The sequence below is a fragment of the Pimephales promelas genome, chromosome 21, assembly GCF_988280905.1.
Source record: "Pimephales promelas chromosome 21, fPimPro1.hap1.1, whole genome shotgun sequence".
NCBI lineage: Eukaryota > Metazoa > Chordata > Actinopteri > Cypriniformes > Leuciscidae > Pimephales > Pimephales promelas.
In genome coordinates, this window is record NC_142789.1 from 17092812 (window position 1) to 17115723 (window position 22912).

A 22912-nucleotide genomic window follows, 5' to 3' on the forward strand; every position below is an offset into this window, starting at 1 on the left:
TTTGCACCATTGTTAACCACCCCCCAAAAAAGCATGTCTTAGACCAGACAGTAATTTACACTGCTCTTGGTAGATTGCGTTGGTCATAATGGAAATGATCCGTCTGGGTCTGTGTTATTTAATTTGCGTCTCATCTGAGGATCACACTAATTTGCCCTGTTTAGTAAATCTGGCCTTTTGACCAAAATGCATTATTTCAACAATGCAAATAAATACTGTTTAATCTTATATTAGGTATTATAAAATAAACTGCTTTGTTCAAATCATATTTCTAAAAAGATCTTGTCTTTCACATTGCAATATTTTATAGGCAAAATATTCATATTTAAATGATTATTTTATTTTGATCATTAAATGTCTTTTATTTGTAGGTAAAAGCTGCTTCGAAATATGTGGATGTTCCTGTAAGTGACAACGGGATTTTTCTATTTTCCCTAATTTTCGAATTCCTTGTAGACATAAAAAAAAATCATTCACAATTCATTAATAGGATGTTACACTGTTTTCAAAAGCCCCTTAATAGCTTTAAGATATGGCTAATAATTGCCATGGCCTGCGGTGCAGATGGCCATCTCTGAGCCCCAAATGGCCATTCATATGCATGTGTGAGAAAGTCATCTCTGTGAAGCTCTACCCTCTGCAGCAGACAGTGTGATGTGTGTGTTGTGCAACAAAAGCGTGTGAGGATGCCGCTGGGTCCAACTCATTGCACTCAGCATCACATCACTGAGTTTCCTTTAACTGCCAACACATTTGGTCACAACGCGAGGCTTTTTAAATTAAAAGCCTGTCAATGAATGTCGGAAGCATCCTCTCGCTCTCTTTCTCGTATTCCTGATGGTCTGAGGGTCAGTTTCCATGTTAAATTTTTGCTTAATACACAAAATAAAATCATGTCTGACAAACTTGCTCATTTGCACCCTCTGAAAGGACCCATAGATGTGTGAAGTAAGTTCAATTTACAGCATGTGACAATTACCAATTCTGATGACCTTCATATGCCCGCTGGCAAAGGAAGTGTTTAATTCTCCGCTGAGGCCAAGCAGGGGGGCAAAACACCCCAGATGATTTACCCTGGGTTGATTTTTCACTAGCTATTTCGTTGAATAGAACCTTACTTAATCAGATAGCATTGTTCTCCTGCCGACATGTTCAGACTCTGACAATGACATCTAGGAAAACGAGGAAGAAAACACTTTTCATCTGCTTGTCAGGTGAAACACCATTAGTTTATTTGACAGTAAGTTCCCAATTTACAATGTAAAAAGCTTAAAAATGACCACAAGCTTCAGATTTGCATGACAATACAGGTTTAAAAACTGTTAAGGTGCAGTCACAATAGGGAATTTTCCGCAAAATTTGGGGGGCAAAAAAGGTCCATTGTTGAGAGAGTAGTAATGTATCAAGCACAGGAGTCACTTTCCTTTGGTCAACATTGCAAATTCACATGACCAACTTAATCCTGACGCCTTCAAGCAAAATTCAAGATTGCATAGATTCCTATTGAAATGACTGGATTTCGACGAAAAAAAATTAACTGAACAATGGTAAATGTTACAGCGCATTTATTCTCGGTTTACATTTAGTCTCAGCCTCAGTCTTGACTGGACATCTGATGCATAAGGGACACACATTTGGAAACACTTCAGGAGTTTTCAAAGGTTGCATTCTGCAGGATGTCCCAGAGACGTGTGTGTCGCGTTCTTTAACGCTCCGCCTGGAAACAAAGCTGTCGTGATGCCAAACCCCCTCACGGAACAAGAAAGATGTTGTGTTTACAACTGCGACTTGCTTTTCAAGAGTTTTACACGCCATTCTGTTGTTGTAGGGACATCGACTTTACATTTCCACTCCCCTAAACATGGCACTGAACAAAACAAACTTTGATTAGTTTGCTTGACATGTCAGTCAGGCGGCCTCTTGTGCGGTCATTGACCAATTAAAGCTGCCATGGAGACCAAGGATTTGAATTGTTAAATTTTGAATGGCATCTTTCTTCATGGAAAAGCTAATCCTAGAAAGCATTGCAACACTGTGAAAAAAAAAAAAAATACATCCAAGATGGTGTGAGTTTATTATAAAAACTTCAGTAATCAATACTAAGCTGAATATAAACTAAATAATACTGAAATAGTGTAATTAAAAAGGTATTGTTTTTGTAAGTCGAGTGTATTTGTGTTGTGCTGCAGAAAGTTCATTAGAATTTGTAACACAGTTGCTGCATACTAATATTTAAATTTCTTCAAGCACTAATATATCTTTCTCTATCTCTCTTTCCGTCATCTGCAGAAACCTGGAATGGATGTTGCCGACAGCTATGTGACATTCGTTCGCCATTCTCAGGATGTCTTGCGGGATAAGGTCAATGAGGAGATATATATAGAAAGGTTATTTGATGTAAGTAATGGCTGTCTTCTCCCTTCTGTGAAGGGGGAGGCCCTTCAAAATGTGACAACAGCCAGCTAGGAGGGATAAGTCACATTTTGAGACCTGCTTCTCTCTGTTCCTTAGTTATTTATTTTTTTTTTTTTTACTCTTTGACTCTCTGACTCTAACTTTCTCTCTTGCACTGCTTCTCTGGCTTAACCTTTCCTCTCTGGTTTGCAGTGCTGTGTGTGTGTGTGTTCCTGCGTGTTCTGGCTGTAATTTTCCCTTCGCTCTGCTCGTTATTCCTAGTGCAGAATTCTGGAGGAGGATTATCTTAAGATGTGTTCTCACTCAAAGGGACATGCAGATGTGAGATTAAGCAGTTCAAGCCACCTAAAACACACACGCAAACATTTAGAAACTGAAAGATAGAAAAAGTTTTTTAAAAAACTATAGAAACTAAAAAGATCACAGATGAATGTACAGAGGTATACATTTGATTAAAGGTTCTGCTTATTCAGAATAGCTTGCGGTTTGATTTAGAGAACACTATAATAGAACTATACAGAAGTCCTAAGAGCCCATGCTTTATTTTTTAATGATCACAAAATATTGCCATAATCTTGGTTGAACAATTTTTCCCGCTCAAGATTTTGACTTTATTGTGACACTTTTGATGTTCAAAAATCTGGGGTCAGTCAGTAACGTTTTTTTTTTTCTTTTTACATAAAAAAATATTTTTATTTAGTAATGATTTGATAAAACCTTGGTTTTCTTGGTATCTTGGTTTCCACAAAAAAATATGAAGCATGGCCTCTTAGGACTTCTGTATATTTTAGAATGTAATTTATTCTTGCGATGACAAAGCTGTCAACTGTCTTTAGTGTCACAGCTTTGCCATCACAAGAATAAATTACATTCCCAAATCAGAAAAAGTTGGGACATTTTGTAAAATGCAAAAAACAAACAAAAAACCAGCATTTTATTAGCTGACGAAAGTACAAAGAAACTTTTGCCAATGTTTTCACTGACTAACATAATAGTATTTTGTAAATATGAACAAATCGTGATTTTGATGGCTGCAACACACCCCAAAAAAATTGGAACAGAGACCAAATAAAAGTGAAAAGATTATCCAAGTTAGATTGTCCAACTATTTTGAAACGGTCCACAATGTCAGTCTTTTTAAGCAAAGATGGGTCATGGCTCATCACTTTGTGCCAAATATCTTGAGAGAATTGTCAAACAATTAAAAAATCATATTTTTTCAATGATTGCAAAGCATTTCTGCCTTTCATCATCTTCCATACATAATATTGTCACAAGATTCAGGGAATCCGGCGAAATCTCAGTCTGTATTGGGTAAAGCAGAAGACCTCTGTTGAATGTGTGTGACCTCTGAGCCCTCAGATGGCATTGCACAAAATACCATCATGCTACTCTGTCAAATACAGCCACATGTGCTCAGGAGTAATTGGGAAAACCGTTTTCACTGACTGAACACAGTCTGACGCATCAAGAAATGCCATTTGAATCTCTACTACGCAAGGAGAAAGCTTTACATCAGCTCTATGTGGATATGCCAGCGAGTTCTCTGGGCCTAAGCTCATCTCAGATGGTCTAGAAGAAAGTGGAAAGGTCTGCTGTGGTCAGATGAGTCCATGTTTCAGCTTGTTTTTGGGAGAAAATGGAATCGAGTTCTCAGTCCCAAAGAGAAAAGGGACCATCCAGACTTTCACCTGCGACGGGTCCAAAAGGAAACATTCAGTCCTGGTATTGAGGTGCATCATTGCAAACAGTATGGGTAACTTGCAATATTGTGAAGGTACCATTTGCATGGAGGCATTTATTTGGATTGTACAGAGACATAAACTGCCATCGAGATGACAATACCTGGGAAGCAAGACAATGCCTGACCTCATTCTGCACGTGCTTGAGTGGTTTCTAAACACTCTGCACCATTGAAGGGATGTGCCTGCCTGTTTACTGTAGTCCAGATATGTCTCTTATGGAAAATGTATGACCCATCATGAAAAGGAGAATCGGACAGTGATGACCACAGACTGTTGAGCGGCTGTCTTGAATCAGACAAGATTGGGCAAATATTCCACAAGCAAAACTCAACAATTAGTAAACTCCCAAATAATTAAAAAGTGTAATTAAAAGGAAAGTTGAAGTGACACAGTGGTAAACATGTCTCTGTAACAACTTTTTCGGGGTGTGTTGCAGCCATCAAAATCAAAATTTGTTCATATTTACAAAATACAATTGTGTTGGTCAGTGAAAACTTTGTTAAGCTTTTCTTTGTACTTTTGTTGGTTAGAAAAATGTTAAAAAGAATGGACAAATCACATATTCTTGATTTTATTGCATTTTACAAAATGTCCCAACTTTGGTCTGATTTGGGGTTGTACATTCTGAAATATATTTAAAACACTTAAATTTAAACAATGACACAATATTACTGTGTTCACTGTATTTTTGATAAAAACAAATGCTGACCAAAAGAGACATATTTAAAAAATCTTACATACCCCACACTTTTCAATGGTATAGTGTAATTGTTTTGACATTTTTAAATAACTTTGAATTAAAGATTATTTTCTTGTGGATTTGGAGAAAACAAAAACATTTTCTAAGTTCAATATACATATCATACATATTGCTGTATCATGTTTGAGCATATTAGATTTAACTGTGATTATAGACTCACTCATGCTAAAAATTCTCTGTCAAATTATGTCTGACACTAGAGAAAACCTTTTTTGCAGCAGCAGCAGACATTCATAAAGTAATGTGGTCTGTTTTATTTCCATTATGAAGTCTGTATGGATATTTTACTGACATGTGTTTCAGTGATTGAAACTAACCAAAGAAAAGGTTACTTTCACGTCAAGATCATGAAAAACTGGCTGGGAAAAAGAATGCATGTCTTCCTAGGACTTCAATTGAAACTGGACAAATTAGATATACTAAAACAATAGAGTGTGAAGGATATTGTTTTGTTCATTTTAGCTGATAGTTGTGGCGGGGGTGTCACAAAGGCAACTGCCCTATTTCCGGAGTAAATCTCCCGCTAAGGAGATCCAAATAGAGAGAAGCCCTCCAAACCTTGGGCTTATTGTGATAAAGGCTTAAAGAAAAGGAAAGAATGAGGGAAACTCTGAGGGCAAGAAAGAGAAGATGAATAAGAAACACTGAAGGGGAGGGCACACAATGGAGAACACCGTCTTAAGGGATGGCCAGGGCCATCATGTTGGTTATAATCCTTTTGTGCTGTCTGTAGACCAGTTTGTTAAGTGTGTGTTGTTGGAAAGGTGTGTTTGTATTGTGTGGCTAAAGACTTTTTTGTTTGTATTCAGAAAGAAAGCCAGAGCGGGAGCGTCGCTCTAGGATCGGTTTTCTTGTCCATTTGCTCAACGTTGCTCCTCAAGAAAACCTGATCTGGAAAACAGCGCTCCCACTCTGAAACGCTTTGTGAATATAGCTCCTCGTGTCATATGTGAACAATTCAAGTAAGAATCCTGATCGTGGTTCATTGTTGACTTTCATTTCACAGTGAAAGCTGACTCAGGATCAGTAGTCTTACTATGAGATGCTTTGAACATGTGAGCTCTGGTTTGTCCTACAAAAAGGCTGCTTAAATCTGCTGCTCTACGCCATCTTGTACTGGTTTTTACCTCGATTTTGCAATGCCCAACTATCTTTCTCCCCTCCTGGAGGGTGTCTGAAAAGATTCTGTGTTCTTTTCTTTCTTCGCTCGCTTGGAATGAGATGGTGTCGCTTAATTTCCAGCCGCATTGTGCATTTGCTTTCATTTTCCTCGAATGCAAACAAGGGGAAAAAAATCCCATCTACCTTGTTTTTTCTACCCTCTCATTCCATTTCTCCATTTTGATTTCTCGTTTTTTCCACCTCCTTTCTTGCTCTCTCTCTGCGCCCTGAACCGAAATGAAACTTATCCTTCCTGTCAAGTTGTTTTTGTCACATTATGCCAAGTGGCGTTATTCAGAGTCAAATAATCTTCCTTTGTACATCTACTAGCATGGCCCGTGTCCTCAGAGACTCTGCTCCTACATGCACTTACACACATCCATCCACACAATCAGCCAACCAGTCTACCCTCCCCAACCTCCCGCCCCATCCTCGTCAACCCCAGATGGGCGCGCATGGCACACATCTCCCCTCTCCACCCGCTGAAGTGGTCGGGTCTCTGTAGGCAGTTGAAAAAGACAACATGTGTGCATGCATGCACGCTCGCTCCGTCTCCAACACACGCTAACACGCACACGCGGGTCCTCACTGTTATGCTAAACAGCCATTGAAATATCTCCGCTCTTTAGCAGGGGCTCCAGGCAACCTGCTCAAATGTTTTCTTCTTACTTTGTCATTTCACTTGTTAAAGATGTCATAACATCCTCCACAATGAGCCATAACACCACGTGCTGTTGTTTTAAACCCGCTACGCGCAGCCTATTTAAAAATCGGCACTCGGTTAATTACAAAAATGACATAGATGAGATTATAGTATCAGTATCATTAATTAAACGGGTTTAAAAGAACAGCAGCCTCCTTTTTTCCACTTTTTTTTTTTTTTTGGTATCCATTTTTGCTGTCAGCACATGAAACACTTTACAATAAGGTCAAATTTTTTTTAACATTAGTTGAATACATTGAATACCTAAAATGAACTAATAATGAGCCATCTATTTAATTTTACAGCATTTATGTAAACTTTTGATCTTAAAATGTATTAGTAACATTAACTAAGAATAATAAACGCTGTAGAAGTATTTCTTTGTAGTTAATGTTAACTAATGTTAACTAATGAAACCTTATTGTAAAGAATTGTAAAGGAAATTTACAATACTATAGTATAATGAAGCAATAGAATTGGTTTATATTGGTGTTGATATTTGTTCATCTTTACAGGTTTGGTCAGACTAGCTGATGAGAGTTAAATAGTTTCTCTTGAAAATTTACTAATAAGTTATTTTACAATGAAAATGCCATATACTTTTTTTAAGGACAGCTTTCCAATCACTACAAGGACTTTTTTCTTTCTTTCTTTCTTTTTTTTTTTTTTGTATTTGAATCAGTCAAAATGTTGCTTTCACTTGTTGTTTTGGCAAAATATTCCTGATGGCCTCCTTCCCTTTAACACTTTTTTTTTTTCATTTTTTGATTGTTTTAAGTAATCCGCTTTGAAATCATCTGTTAGGTGGGTGTAGTATAATTGCTTAGAGGTTCTTGGCTGGTTGTCATATTGAAGTATATGTGGCCCACGCTAAGCTTAGGTTAATTGGGGTCAAGGATGCTGATTTCTCATAGACAGAGATGGCACATTGGCCAGAGTAAGAAGATTATACTTGTTTGACTAATTCAAAATATGGCTGCTTTCATAACGGCGTTTCATAATGCTGAAAAAGCGACCATATGGGAATAGGTATTAAAAATGAAAACAAAGAAAAATGGCTGAAATTCAGTCCAGTGATAAGAGTAAAATAAGACTAATTGTTTGGAATCATGAAGAGGCTTATTGATAATTTTTTTATTAATAATATATTTTTTTAATAATTGTTATTTATTTGTTATAAGAATAGATCAAATTTTAAAGAATTTCTCAGTTTGAAATTCATTTATATCAATTAAATGTGAATTAAAATTGAGTGATTTAATATATCCCAACTACATCTTAAAATTAGTCAATTTGGATATTTAAATGCATTCAGTGGTGAAATTTACTTGCAAGTGGCTTGTTGCAATATCATGTAATATCATGTGTTTTGAGACGATGGTGATTTTTAAGAAGGTCGTATTCCAGATACAAACTGCCTAAGAGGCAAATCGCTTGCCAGTGGATGGTTAAAGTTTAAGTTCAGGATAGAGGACCAGAGAGAGGGATGGAGGGGGGAGAGAAAATTAATTTATTTCACTCTGCCAGCCTGCCAGTTCTTGAAAGAACAGCTGAGGAGAGCAGGATTAAGGCAGCTGTGCTTAATGTGAGGGCTCATCTGTCAGATTGGGGCGGAGCACATAGATCATTGATTAAAAAAAGCCATCTCCAAATCCACTGCTTCACTGATACCACCGTCCTGCCGTGGCTCTTCAGTGTGTGCGTGCGTATGCATGCGTGTCTGAGTGCCAGCAGAGAGACTCAGATACACAGCAGATTACACACGTCAATTATACACTTAATCTGCTTCTGGAGGAGATTGTGGCCTACCCTCATTGATTAATTTGAAGTATTCCCGTTGACCTTGGCAGTTATCAGATCGACGAGATTGCACTTTACGGTGACGGTTAATGCGGTTTAATCGCTCCACTGCTGGATACTGTGAGAAGCAAATAGGTTTAGAGATACCGGGAAGCCGGGTGGGTTTTGACTGAGCTGCTGTTTGTGTTGCATTTCACAGACCTGCAATACCACTTCACTGTCTGGGACACTTAACCCCTTTGAATGTCCGGCTGACCCAAGTGAACAGTTTAATCAACTTTAGCAATCTGTGGCCTAAGAAAAAAAGAAAAAAAATAGTCAAGAGGAAACTAGATATTAAAAAAAAAAAAAGATAGAATTTTTTATTGTCCTTGTGTATTTAAAAAAAAATGGTGTGTTTGGTGTTTTTCCATTTGTGAGAAAAGCAAAAACACCAAACATTGTTTTTGTTTGTTGTTTTTGGAATGTTATATGTGTTTTCTTAGAGAATTTGAAACCTTTTTATCCACTTTTCCCCCTTCGCTCCTTGTTTTTATATTTTGATTATGATATCCAGAACAACAATCAAAAATGTGTTTTTGTTTAATGCATTTACGTATTTCATTCCAGCCTTTGATTGCATTTAGAAAATCATGCATGTGAGGCGGATGCACTCTTTTTGTTTTTCTCCCCAGTTAATCCTTTTATTTTAGAGGTAAACCAATTGAAAAAGGAGCTTTAGATGAATAATCTGAATGCTAGTAGGTCAGTATAAAAAAAAGGGACCCAACAGGTCCTTTCACAGATACTGTTCAAAACACATTAAAGGGGTTTGGCTCTTTCAGAATGCAGGGCAGATGTTAGCGGTTCAGGTTTCTGATAATTACAGAGGCCGAGATGCTTCTTTTGTCGCTTAATGTGAACCGAGGCTGATTTAAATAAATCCGCAGCAACAACACTAACGGTTAGAGATTTAAGCAAAGTAAACGTAACGCAGCAGAAGTTTATTCGGGCGCCATGGCTCTCAACTGGCTCTATTAGCCGTCTATTGGCTCTCTCTCCGTCTCTCGCTCTCCCCGTGACATATAAGTGAGGTATGGTGGCATTTGTTTGATTAACTTGTCTGACAAAAGTGACATCTGCTAGCGGGTTCATGTATACGAGAGGCTCAGCGCGGGTCCGCCTTTGTACATCTGTCAGCACAGAGGCAGGGGAAAAGGGTGAAAAGAAACAAATTGGTCCCAAAAAGCAGCCCATTCACCTTCTGCGCTCCCCCCTCCGCCCCCCTCCCACCCCTTAGCCATTCAGGTGCACCGCGGGGCTCTCAAGTGCTCGCTGGTTTATTCCATTTCGTTCCCCCCATTGAGGCTGAACCCCACAAGTGTTATGCTCCTCATTCCTGCTCGGCTCAATCCTCCCCTAAGCGTTCCTTTGTGAGCAGAATGGCTCACTTTGCCCTGGGACCAAACTCTCTCGCTCTCCCGTTCCTTTTTTTCTATCCCTCACCCCTTTTTCTTCATTGTGTGTTTACTCAATGACACGATCACAGGCTGTAATTCCCGCCATTTAGTTCATCTCGACGAGCTCCTTCTTTCAGAGCCAGTTTTTATTAAGAAGGGCCCTGTTTGGACACTGTTGTGCACAAGCGCCGGTTTCAATAGCAGAAATGCATGCTCTGCAATTAAACTTTTTGATCGGCTGGTTCGTTTTGCACCCGCCCAAAAAAATCGCTCGACACGCCGTTCCGTTTAGTGGCGTATGGCTTCGTTCGCATACAAAAAAAACGGCATTAGAGACACTTAAAAGTGTAGCAGAGCTTGCACGGAAACAGTGAGGGCTTGTTCCACTTAAGGATCCGGTGAGGCGTGCAAATCCAGAGCAGGGTTCTCTTTGTGTCCACAACACAATCGTGAGCAGTTTGAAGCCCTTTTTGCTTGCTGAGCCTGAAACTTTATTTTCAATCCCACCATTCAGAACCACCTATTTCTGGAGAGAAAGAGCGAGAGAAAGAGACCGAGCGCACTAACGCAGCAGTGCATCGGAGGACCATGTTTAGGGTCGTGTATTTCCTACGCAACATTTTTTCCATGAGGCCGTGGGGTCCTACGGCGGAGAGATAGTGAGCGCCGGGAGGCGTGGGGTCACCGGTGTGAGTTACCATGGTAATTGAGTTCAGTCATCAATGGACCTCCTCTCAGGAGGGATGAGGCGAACAATGACGGGTCGGTGGTGACTGTGAACAGCAAGCAGGTAGGATTACCCCAGGCTTTTGTCCTAAGTGCATAATGTCTTGTAGTCCGATTTAAAGACTCCTCAGTCCCCAAGGCCTCCCTCTCTGGCCCGGCAAGGTGCCCAATTCTCTTGCCTGGCCAGCGAGAAGGACGAGTGCCCTGCGACCTGCTGGCCTGAGAGAGAGAGACGGCTCTATTAAGCGCAGACAAAGACGCAAAGAGTACCGGGAGAAAGGTTGGAGGTTCGATTTTTGTGTGTTTTTTGTTTGGGGTATTCTCTCGCTTTTTGATTCGCAAGAAACAGAGAGGACGGGGAGCACGGGGGAGGCACCGCGGAGCCGCTCTCGTTCTGTTTTCATCTCCACCAGCCTGCCGCTTTGCATTAACATCAGCGCTAGCAACCATCATCATTCCATCCCTACTGCTAATTGCAGACACAGCTGGGTCCCAGCAGGAGCGCTTCTCAAACAGCCAAGGCCTCCGAGACCAGGCTGAGTAGCGCACACACATATTTGCAGAGCCACTACCACCAGCAAGGGCAGAAAGAGGCAGAGTCACAGGTTGCTTGTAATCCCCCATTACCCCCCACCGTGCCCTTGCCCCCTCCTCGGCATTCCTGCTTTTGTAAGAGTGTGTTTTTTCTAATCCAAACTCAGCCCTTACCAGCTCTTTCTTCCTCCTGGCCCTCATGTAGGAGCCGCTAGGCTTCAGGTGCTTCAGGATTCGATAGAAGCCAGTCACGAGTGTGTGCGTCTCTGGCGACGGGGGTGGATGGGTGTGCAACCTTACACTGAATTCTGTTTGTTGCCCCCCTGCTAGGTGCTATGGCTTCCTGTAACATGTCAAAGACGAGAGTGTGAACGCAAGCTTAGGAGCGCGGCTTGTGCATGTGTGTGGTGTGGCAGGGGCAGGAGGTCGCTCAGCCTTTCAGCGCTCCCCGCTAGAGGTGTGGGGGCCCTGCAGATGTTCATGTGTGTTGTATCGGTAACCGTAACGTACGCGTACAACACGCAGCCCTCACGCTTTCCAATATCAGATGGAACTCGTTAGATGATCACAGATTTTTTTTTCTCTCCCATATCCGCTTATTTCATTATGCATTCAGAGTCATGATACTCCTGTTTTGGCTAGCAGCTATTGCCAGCTTCCCGCTGCTCAATATCCAAAAAGGGCCACAGTACATAATACACTCTCAGAGAGTCTTCTGTTTCTCTGCTGACAGCAGAACAATGTCCCACTGCCAGCACTGTTCATTTCACAACCAAGACCATAGTCAGAGGACACGGAATTACTGGCTGAGACTCTCACAATTTCAAAATGTCGTTTTTATTTTCTTCGAAATATGCAACTATTTCAGCCTTGTGTGTCATTTGATTTGTCGTCTGATTTGGTGCTCACAGCGGGGACTGTAAAGTTGAAGGCAACCAAATTATTTTTTTAAGCATTTTCGTGTATTACACGTTGATTATGATATTAAGTCAACTGATAGTTTGCTGGAAATCTGTTGGGTTCTTTCATCAGTTACGTGTTATTCCAAACCTATATGAATACATTTCTTCTTTCGAACACAAAAGAAGGTATTTTGAAAAATGTTTTGTCCATGTAATAAAGATCAACATGGTCTAGTGTTGTTTTGGACACCATTGATTTGAATTGTATGGACAAAACCAGTTTTCATTCTTCAAAACATTCTTAAGAATATTCAAAACAGACTTCTCCTTTGCTCCAGAGAAGAAATAAATTCATACAGGTATAGAATGTTGAGTAAATGAAGACAGAATTCATTTGTGGGTAAAATTGTCATTGAAAATACTAAAGGCCAGAAAGGTCACACTATTATAGGCACAAATGTAGGAGATACAGAGTGAGTAGGAGAGAAAGACTGAGTGTGAGAGAGAGCAGTTGCTCCAGGTCTGGCCTCCCTGTGGGGGTCCATCGCGGCCCGGCTGCCCGATCTTTCACAGGCACAGAGCACCAGCCCTCACAGAGCAACACCAAGCTCTGATTCACTGCAGGGACGAGCCACTAACTTCAGCCGCTTAGTTTGAATCCTTAAACGCCCATTTGATTATTTACTATGTACACACCATAGCAGCATCAATTTTAACAGCATACCACTTAAACACCATTGATTTGTCTTCAAGTAGCTTTCAAAGTATAATTGGTGGAACCAATGGAGCCAATGATTTAGCAAATTGTGTAATGTTGACTACTTGAGGCTTTTGACAAGTCGACTTTTTTAGACTATCACCAGGAGAAGCAAAATGCTTTTTCAAACTGAGGGTGCCAAGTGGATTTTGAGTGTAAATTCCCCAAAAAAGTATGTGTTTTTGATAGTTAAGCTGCAAGAGCATTGAAGGTCTAAAAAACTACAGCAGAAATCATGTCTAAATTTGGTTCGTCCAGTGGAGTCACATGATTTTCTTAAAACAAACTATTATTTATCCACCTTAATACTGTCAAGTGTGCTGCAGTTACCCACGACCCATCTCCCGTGTCTCCAGCTCGATTTGCTCAGCTTCTAAGCCGTTGAGACTCAGTCAGTTCAGATTACCATCAGACCAGCTCGATCATAACTAATCAATTAGACTTCAAATGAGATCCTCCCCACGGTCCAACATCTGCAGCCCAAAAGCTAAGCGCACTGGCTATTTAGGAGGTGCTTTGAGTTCATTGAGTAGAAATGGAGAGCAAAACGCAGAGGCTATGAGAAAGGAAGACTCGTATAAGTAAGACCCTGAGCCACGGTTACATTAGCGAGCTTATTGCAACTGCGGTAAAGACAACATGTCCGCTGGGAATGATGGACGTTTCTCCCTCAATGTGACAGAAAGTGCCACAGTATGAAGCGCAGGCTAAGGGCAGGATTGTGGCTGCTTTAACATGGGCAACATCTCTCATGATCAGTGTCCAAAAGCAGAACAGGAGACAGCTGATGGGATCCCAAACTGTCAATTAAGAGTTCCTGGGTGCTGTGGAGCTGTGGAGACAGGGAGATGGGGTGAGGATCATGACTGTGACAGAAGGACTTCCTCCAAGGCAGAGCTTGTTGGGTTCTCTTTTTTGTCACCATTTTCCTCTCTGCGCCTCTGAAAGCTCTATTCTACCGTCATTTTCCTCCATATCCATCTACAAGTGGAAGTAGTACTTGATGCTATATTTAGATGAAGAAACTCCTATCCTATTTATATGCTATACTGATCAAAAGGATGGACATGATTAATGTTTTCTTATGCTCCCTGAGGATGCATTTATTAGATCAAAGATACAGTAAAACCTCCAATATTATAAAATATTATTACAAATTTAAATATCTGCTTTTCACTTGAATATATTTCAATATGTAATTTATTCCTGTGATGCAAAACTGAATTTTTTTAGCATCAATTATTCCAGTTTTCAGTGTCAAGTGATCATTTTAATAGCTGATTTGGTGCTCAGTAACCAATTAGAATGGTTTTACTGTGTATATATATGTATATATATATATATATATATATATATATATATATGTGATTTCTGAAGGATAATGTGACACTGACGATTGGAGTAATGATGCTAGAAGTTCAGCTTTGCCATTACAGGAATACATCACATTTTGAAATATATTCTCTATGGAAAATAGTTCTTTTAAATTGTAATAATATTTCACAATATTACTGTATCTTTTATCAAATAAATGTAGCCTTGGTAAGCGTAAACGATCTCTTTCAAAAACATAAAAATATTAAATAATTAAAAACATTTGACCCATTGTGTATATATAAAGCATTCTGCGTTATAGGTTGTCAGTCTGATTGTTGAAAAAATTGTACTAGATCAGGTTGGTGAGTATTTTTAGATCTTGTACTTAAAGGATTTTCATTCACATAATCTTTCTCTGTTGATACATATCTACTGCCTACACTTTGGCTTTGTGTTGTGTTTTTGTAAATGTGTATTCATACTGTATATGTTTGTTTGTGGCAGCATTTATATGCATGTCTGTCTTTGCTGGAGAACAATGTATTTGTATTTCAGCAATGGTACACCAGCACAATGAATCTCCTGGGCACCTGGCTGACAGACCGTATGGACCTGCAGTTGCATCTATATCAGCTGAAAATCCTCATCAGAATTGTAAAGGTAAAAACTACAGCATCATTGACAACTAAAGTAGGGATAGGTGGGCATGTGAATTAAATGCAGAACAGATACAAAACTGCCCAAATATGTGCAGGAAGTAATCATGGCAGAATATTTGTACCAAATGTACTTGTATGTTGATGTTATAAAAAATATACACATGTCAACCTATCAGAGCCAGACTACAGAGGTGGATCAGCCAAGTGAAGGCAGTCTTCCTCTTCAGCCTCCACTTGTGCTTGATTTTTGAGCAAGATCAACAGGATTTTGTAGTGTGGCAGCACACATTTATTTATGTGCATTCATATGATGTGTGGGTGTGTCTCACAGACACTGTTTTCTTGTTGGACTAAGTGAAGGGATGAACTAGATCTGGCATTTATTATGTATCCAGCTCAGAGGACTGGATGAATACCTCATTTTTATGGTTTTCCACAACAGCACTAGAATAGAAATTGTTCACAAATAGGTTATGAAATAGGATCTTTTTTTTAACCATGTCACCAAAATCATTTATACGAAATTAAATGAAAACTATGGGTAACTGTTGCAAATAAATCCTAATTTAAGGTATCGCTTAGTTGGGGTTAGCTAGTTTGGGATTAATGTTGGTTGGTGGTTCTATTTTAAATAAACGCTGTTCTTTCAAACTTTATTTTCATCAAAGAATACTCACATGTTCACAAAAAAATTAAGCAGCACAAGTGCTTACAGCATTGATAATAATAAGAAATGTTCCTTGAGTACCAAGTCTTCTGAAGGACCATGTGACACTCAAAACTTGAGTAATGCTGAAAAGTCACAGGAAAATGTATGACAGGAATAGATTACATTTAAAAAAAAAAAAATATATATATATATATATATAGCTGCGAACAGCGATGACGGGCCCAAGCTGGTGGCACCGCAACCCCGGTTCTTTTAATTACCTAAAGGCACCAGGGTGGCGGTGCCACCGGCTTTGGCCCTTTCATGTGATGCCACAGATCTGAAGTACCTCAGTATTTGGGACTTTGTCCTGCCATTTGACATGTGCAATAAGACGGAGACAACGCATATGGAACTGATCAAGTTTGGTAATCTGACAGTGATCCCAAACCTAGAGGCTGCAGTTCGAAAACGATCGAATAGAGACTGATACAATAGAGAAGAATAGAGACAATACAAATAATGCAGTTAGCTAATATCATGTGTTAATTAAGTCAAAAACAATGATCACATTAAAACAATTATTATAAACTATGATCATAATGGTTGCAATATATAGAATATTGGGCAGTGGTGTATGTTGATTCAGAGCTGGCATCATCTGAAGTCCTCACAGGGGTCTGTGTCATCTCTTCACAGGCGTTAGGTCATCTGAAATCTGGATCTGAACTACAGCTAGCGTACTCTCTAGATGTAGGGCCTTTTAAAGGGATAGTTCACTTTGAAATTAATATTTGATATGTTGTAGCTTACCTCAAGGGCATCCAAGATGTAAGTGTCTTTGTTTCCACAGTATTTTCAATTTTGATATTTTTCGGTCAAACCGTTGTTGTCTATCAGTCATGGAGGTTTAGGATTCCACCCTTGGTTCACCTTCTAAGAGCACACACTGAGAAGTCAAAAAACATGATTTAATGACTCGTAAATGTAAGTACACACTGATGGCCTAAGACACGAAACGAGCAGTTTGTGTGAGAAAACAAACCGTATTTATATTGTTTTTACCTCGTGTAACCACAGCCATGTCCAACTGATCTGAAGGCACCGGCGCTTTGGTCTGCGCATGCGCCGGAACTGATCGCTTGCGTGTGTACGTCACTCATTGTTTACACAATGGTAAACTTCGGAAATGGAAAGGTAAAACTTCCGAAAACTCTGTTGTAAGACACCTACATCTTGGATGCCCTTGAGGTAAGCTAAAACATGTCAAAATGTATTTCAAACTGAACTATCCCTTTTAAGTCATTTAGGGCCTTATATGTCAGTGGCAATACTTTGTAATCGAATTTCATATGTAATCTGTGGAGAGATGATAAAATTGGTGTTATTTGATCATATGTTCTTGACCTGGTAAGAATTCTAGCTGCTGCATTTTTCAACTGGCTGTAGTTTGTTTGTTGAGGATGCAGGACAACCACCTAGTAGTGCATTACAGTAATCTAGTCTAGAGGTCAAAATGCATGAACTAGCTTTTCTGCTTTAGAAATATAACATGTTCCGTAGCTTAGCAATGTTTTTGAGGCTGTTTTTGTAACATATTAAATATGATTATTGAAAGACAAGTTGCTGTCTAATGTAACACCCAGTTCTTTAACTGTAGAGGATGACGTAACAGCAGGCTACATCGTTTAAGATGTTAATTGTATTCTTAGAGATTCTGTGTACAGGTTTTTGGTCCAATATACCTCAGTCTTATCTGAATTTAAAGGAGTGGTTCACTTTTTAAAAAAAACGTTTACTGATAATTTACTCACCCCCATGTCATCCAAGATATCCATGTCTTTCTTTCTTTAGTCGAAAAGAAATTAAGGTTTTTGATGAAAACATTCCAGGAGTTTTCTCCATATAATGCACTTTACTGGTAACCAAACGGTTCAAGATCCAAAAGACAGTTTCAGTGCAAACTGTTCAAAGGACTTTAAACGATTCCAGACGATGAATAAGGGTCTTATCAAGCAAAACAATCGCTCGTTTAAAAAAAAAAAAAAAACAAAGTTTAAGTTTTATAAGCTCAAATGGTCACCTTGCTCTGTTCTGTGATGCACGTTCGTGACTCTCCTGTCGAACTCGTTCAACAAAATGAACGAATCTTTTTCCGAGTCAATTCGTTCATTTCACTCGTTGAATGATCCAAATGACACGAAAAAAGATTTGTTCATTTTGATAAGAAAACATCTGCTAAAATATTATAAAATATTTTTTTCCCTTCCAGTAACCATAATAGGGTTGAAAGTTGTGCGTTATGAAAGCAGTCAACACTGCAATTTACAATTTAGTTTTTATGTTACGCAATAGTTTAACTCAATTCATTGAAAATAAAATGTATCCCACATTGCTGTTCATGTTTATAACTAACAATTAATAGAAAGGAGAAGCAAGCTAGATGAACTTTGTTTCCCCATGTCTGTTTTTGCAGAAAAAGTATCGTGATTTCAGACTACAAGGTGTATTGGACTCTACTCTGAACAGCAAGATGTATGAGACGGTGAGAAACAGGCTGATTCTAGAAGAGGCTACAGCGTCTGTAAGAGAGGGAGGGATGCAAGGCATATCCATGAAGGACAGCGATGAGGAAGATGACTAGATCCTGCTGGAAACAATTAGGTGTGGACAATTCGGCCTAAAATTATGCATGTACACCACTGTCCATCACTCGTACATGTCCGAATGTTGTTAACGTCGTGGTCTATGACAGACAAGGGACCATCTTCAATCAAATTGAAATAGATATATATGAATCTCTATTCAAAAGACAAAAATAAAAGCGTATATTAACCTAAACATACAATTTAATTGATGTTTTGGAGGGAGGGAATAAGCAAAAATGTCTGAAAATCATACCTAAATGTTTCTGAGCAATATGGAGTACCATTTGTAAACAATGTTGTGTGAGATGGTAAGGAATAATGCTCGTCGTGTCCCTGTTTAATGCAAATCCATATGGCGCTTCTTAAATGTATTGTAAATACATTAATGTTATATAATTGTGCATAGACCTCTTACTTGTTTCTTTTGGAGTGTAGGCCAACTGACATGATTGTATTAACTTGTTCAGATGTTTGTACAATATATTCGGCTCACTTTAACAACAAACCACAATGTGTTTTACACCCGAAATGTTTTGAGACCTTTTTTTATTGAGTTGGGTATGGTGATTTGTATGTAGCTGTATTTTAGAGATGCAATATATAGATTTGTGATATACTTAAAATGATGTCAATCATTTTTTTATGGTTTCAATCCATGCATAATTAAAAAATAATATATATATTTAAAAAATATATTTACTCTGTATTGGTGGGGGCGGGTCTTTTTGTTTGTATCATTTTTGTTTCTTTGCAACAAACCATTTCCGATCCTTTTATTTGGATAGCCTCTAAATGCTTGCAGGTTTTCTTCATTGACACTGTTGTTTTGTGTATATAGCGCTTTATATTCCCCTCTGTGCAGTAGCTGCATGTTCCAATTGTCAGAAATCTTATCCGAAAGCTTTTGTGGAAAGTAACTGATGGATTCATCTTGCTTCAGCCTTATGTACACCCACAGTTGGAATGCAAGAATCTGAGCTTACAAAAATAAAAGAATTCAAACTCATGACTTTGTTTTTTCTTTAAAATGTACACTATTTTTATTTTATTTTTATTAACCACATTTAATAAGTCAATACATCATCAATCTTTCTTCTAAAACGTTTTTTTTTTTTTTTGCCTTTCGCTATGGTAAGCCTATTTTAAATGTTTATATTTTACACCAAGTCAGGATGGTTTTCGCGGTTGCTCAAACCCATAAATAGAAAAAGGTTGCTCTGGCTACTTTGACGTATTTGTCACAACAATCCAGAAAGGTTAACATCGACGAGCATGCTAAATCTTGAATCTTGGGAAATCACACGTTTAAAAAAAAAAAACAGCAGAATAGGAGAGTCTGCTGGCAGAAAGAGAATGTTACAGAGCTAAAACAATAATCAACATAGACCTGGCTTTTCGGACAACAACAGGGATTTGAAATGTTGAAAAAGTGAGATGGAATTTCTATTATTCAACAGGTGAGTATGGTATTTCAGCCTGTTCTCATCCCAAGGCGTCATATGTATACGCATTGTCAAAAGCGTCACATATACAGTATGTGACGCTTTTGACAATACATCCAATGCACATGGCGCCCTTTAGTCAATATGAGATGCAGATATATGGGCCAGAAGGCGCCTCCTAGTGGTCAAACCTTAACCCTACCCCAGACCTAAACCTACCTATACATTTTCTCAATATACTCAACGCATTCTCATCCCAGGGCGTCACATGTGACGCTTTTGACAAAACGTATATCCAACGCACATGGCACCCTTTAGCGTCAATATAACACACGCACATTATATTGACGCTAAAGGGTGCCATGTACGTTGGCACATATGACGCCCTGGGATGAGAATGCGTTGGGTATTTATTGAGATAAAATGCATTATTTAACTCTCTAACAGAGTTAAATCATTCAAATGGTCACATTCACCACTCACAGAGATCTTAAACATTACGAAAACAATGTTCTTCAAAATAAGTGCAGTTTTGTTTTTTAACCGCTAGAGGGACAAAAGTTACATAGTGCCCCCCCCCCTCACACACACACACACACACACACACTTCCACCAAGAAGAAAAGAAAAAAGAAAATAGACTGAGATTAACATTTTGGGATTAAGTCATAGCTCATCTTAAGATATTACAGAACAGAAGGAGATTGACTGACCAAAGATGACACAGACCAGTCCCAAGGCAGATCTTCTCAACCAGATTAAAAATTTCACATAAGATTTTCAAAACAAATCAGTCTGATCTTCAAGACAATAAGTATAAATGTAAAGGATTAGATATTAATACCAAGACATTAAATGAATAAAGAATAGGCCTATCTTAATTATAACATAGATTGCTCAAAAACAAGTCCTTAAAGGGATAGTTCACTTTGAAATTAATTTTTGATATGTTTTAGCTTACCTCAAGGGCATCCAAGATGTAGGTGTATTTGTTTCCACGGCATTTTCAATTTTGACAATTTTTGGTCAAACCGTTGTTGTCTGTCAGTCATATAATGTAGGCTAGGTCTATGGAGCCCACCTCAAAGAGCATGCACAGAGAAGTCAAAATTAAACATGATTTAATGACTCGTAAATGTATACACATTGATGGCCTAAGACACGAAACGAGCGGTTTGTGTGAGAAAACGAACAGTATTTATATCGTTTTAATATTAAAACATATTTTAGTTTTAAAACGATAGAACATATGAGTTAATACTAGATTTAGATATATCGAAATCGTCTTCCATTGCGATTTCCCCTATATCTAAACATGTTTAGTGAAAGGTAAAACTTCTGAAATCTCCATGTAAACAATGCGTGACGTACATACGCACGCGATCACTTCCGGCGTCACGCTGGAGACGGTTCAGTTCGGTTCAGTTCGACGGCTGTTAACAAGAGGTAAAAACTGTATAAATACCGTTTTCTCACACAAACCGCTCGTTTCGTGTCTTAGGCCATCAATGTGTAGGCTACTTACATTTACAAGTCATTAAATCATGTTTAACTTTGACTTCTCTGTGCATGCTCTTTGAGGTGGGCTAGACCTGCATTATCATTGTTGTCTGTCAGTCATTTAATGGTTTGACCAAAAAATGTCAAAATTGAAAATGCTGTGGAAACAACTAGACACCTACATCTTGGATGCCCTTGAGGTAAGCTAAAACATATCAAAACTTAATTTCAAAGTGAACTATCCCTTTAAAGATGACAAAAACAAACAAGACAAGATTTGAAGCGATCACTGCTTTAAAAGAAAAACATTGAGTCCTATGGTATAAGGAAACATAAACATAAGTGCAGTAGGACTGCACACTTAAATTGGCGATTTAAAGATATGAAGATCGTAGAATGTATCATTCAGCATTTACATGCGATCTGGATGAATAACACTGTCCATTGCACATTGTTAAGTTGGCTATAACTGAGGTAAAGTGTTTCATTTAACCCCATGGAGCACATGCTATGGGCAATAATGCAGCACTCAAGTATCACAGAAAGGAATGGATGAGCTTTAACTAGCAGATGGAAATTGCCTTTTCATCTCCTTACTCTTTCCGATCAAAACCCACGGATACAATTTGGTGTGTTGCTCGGCGCGGGGGCACAGGGCAGGGAAAGACAAATGAGAGAGGCCCACCGCTAAAATGTGTTCCCGTGGCCCGCCGCTGTGACCTAATTGTGGGAATGTACGCTTCCTCCGAGGCGCTGATTTCACTATAATCAACAGAGGAGGACAAAAATGCTCTGTCGTCGGGCACGGAGCGCTGAAAGAAGAGCCTCTGATATCATACATTTAATTTCCTCATAAATCCTGTCGCAATGCAACAATTTTGAGAGGGAGAGGACCCGGCGACAGATTAATAGGCAAGGAGATTTATTCTGGCACGATCTGAGCTGCTTTGGCTTTTAAGCCTCAATCAGGTTAGGAAATAGGAATGATAAGTGTATCCAAATAAAAGATTCTCCAGTTGACCGGCGCAACAAGAACTGGCCCCAGGTTCACCCTCACATCTGTGCGGGAGAGACTTCCGAGACGTGAGGCCCGGCTTCGAGCGCAGCATGTCACATCAACAACGAAGGCGGTGGGCAAATGAAAAACAGAAATTGCCAACACAAATACACAGAGAAAGTAACACAGGATTACATTTGTGTGCCGACGTTGGGTTAGACTTAAATGTTTCATTTCGAGGTCCACAGCGTGCGTAGTTTCACCCTGCTTGCTCGAGCAAACGAGGCTGCGCACGACTCTCACCTACACCTCTCAGAAGCGCGCGCGCTCGTGTGGATGCCAGCGCGCGTCTCTAAGTAAACCCGTAAACAGGTAGATGTCAGATCTATTCAACAAGGACAATTCAAAGCCTCTTATGTTTTTTTTGTTTTGTTTTTTTTTATAGCCACCCCGCGACCATCTTATTTCAGTATTAGGACTGGTACAACCGACCTGATTATTATTTTTTTTTTATCTTTTCCGTGAAATGAATAGCTTAATGTTTTAGTAATCTCACATTATGTTCATCTCATGGGAGCGCCGTCAGGTTGAGAGTGAGTGAGAGACAAAGAGAGATGATTGATCATCATCATCCTGCTTTAATCAAAAATGGCTCAGAGGATAAAGTGTGTCGTATCTGATCTGGCTTATGCTGAGATCTCACTTTGCCTTTCCGCACTGGGTAATATCCGCCTTTCAAGCAAGATATGGTAAATCAAG

General features: G+C 39.1%; 1 protein-coding gene across 7 annotated transcripts in view; it reads left to right on the top strand.

Annotated features, from left to right (window-relative positions):
- cadpsa (calcium dependent secretion activator a) overlaps positions 1-19221 on the top strand; it is a 127975-nt gene extending 108754 nt beyond the window's left edge. For all 7 annotated transcript variants that reach the window (XM_089125199.1, XM_039673501.2, XM_089125195.1 and 4 more), the window contains 4 exons: positions 372-404; positions 2290-2397; positions 14815-14919; positions 18044-19221. In XM_089125199.1, the coding sequence (XP_088981325.1) occupies positions 372-404; positions 2290-2397; positions 14815-14919; positions 18044-18211 (414 nt within the window). In that variant the 3' untranslated portion in view covers positions 18212-19221. The remainder of the gene's footprint in view (positions 1-371; positions 405-2289; positions 2398-14814; positions 14920-18043) is intronic.
- Positions 19222-22912: the final 3691 nt, after the last annotated feature.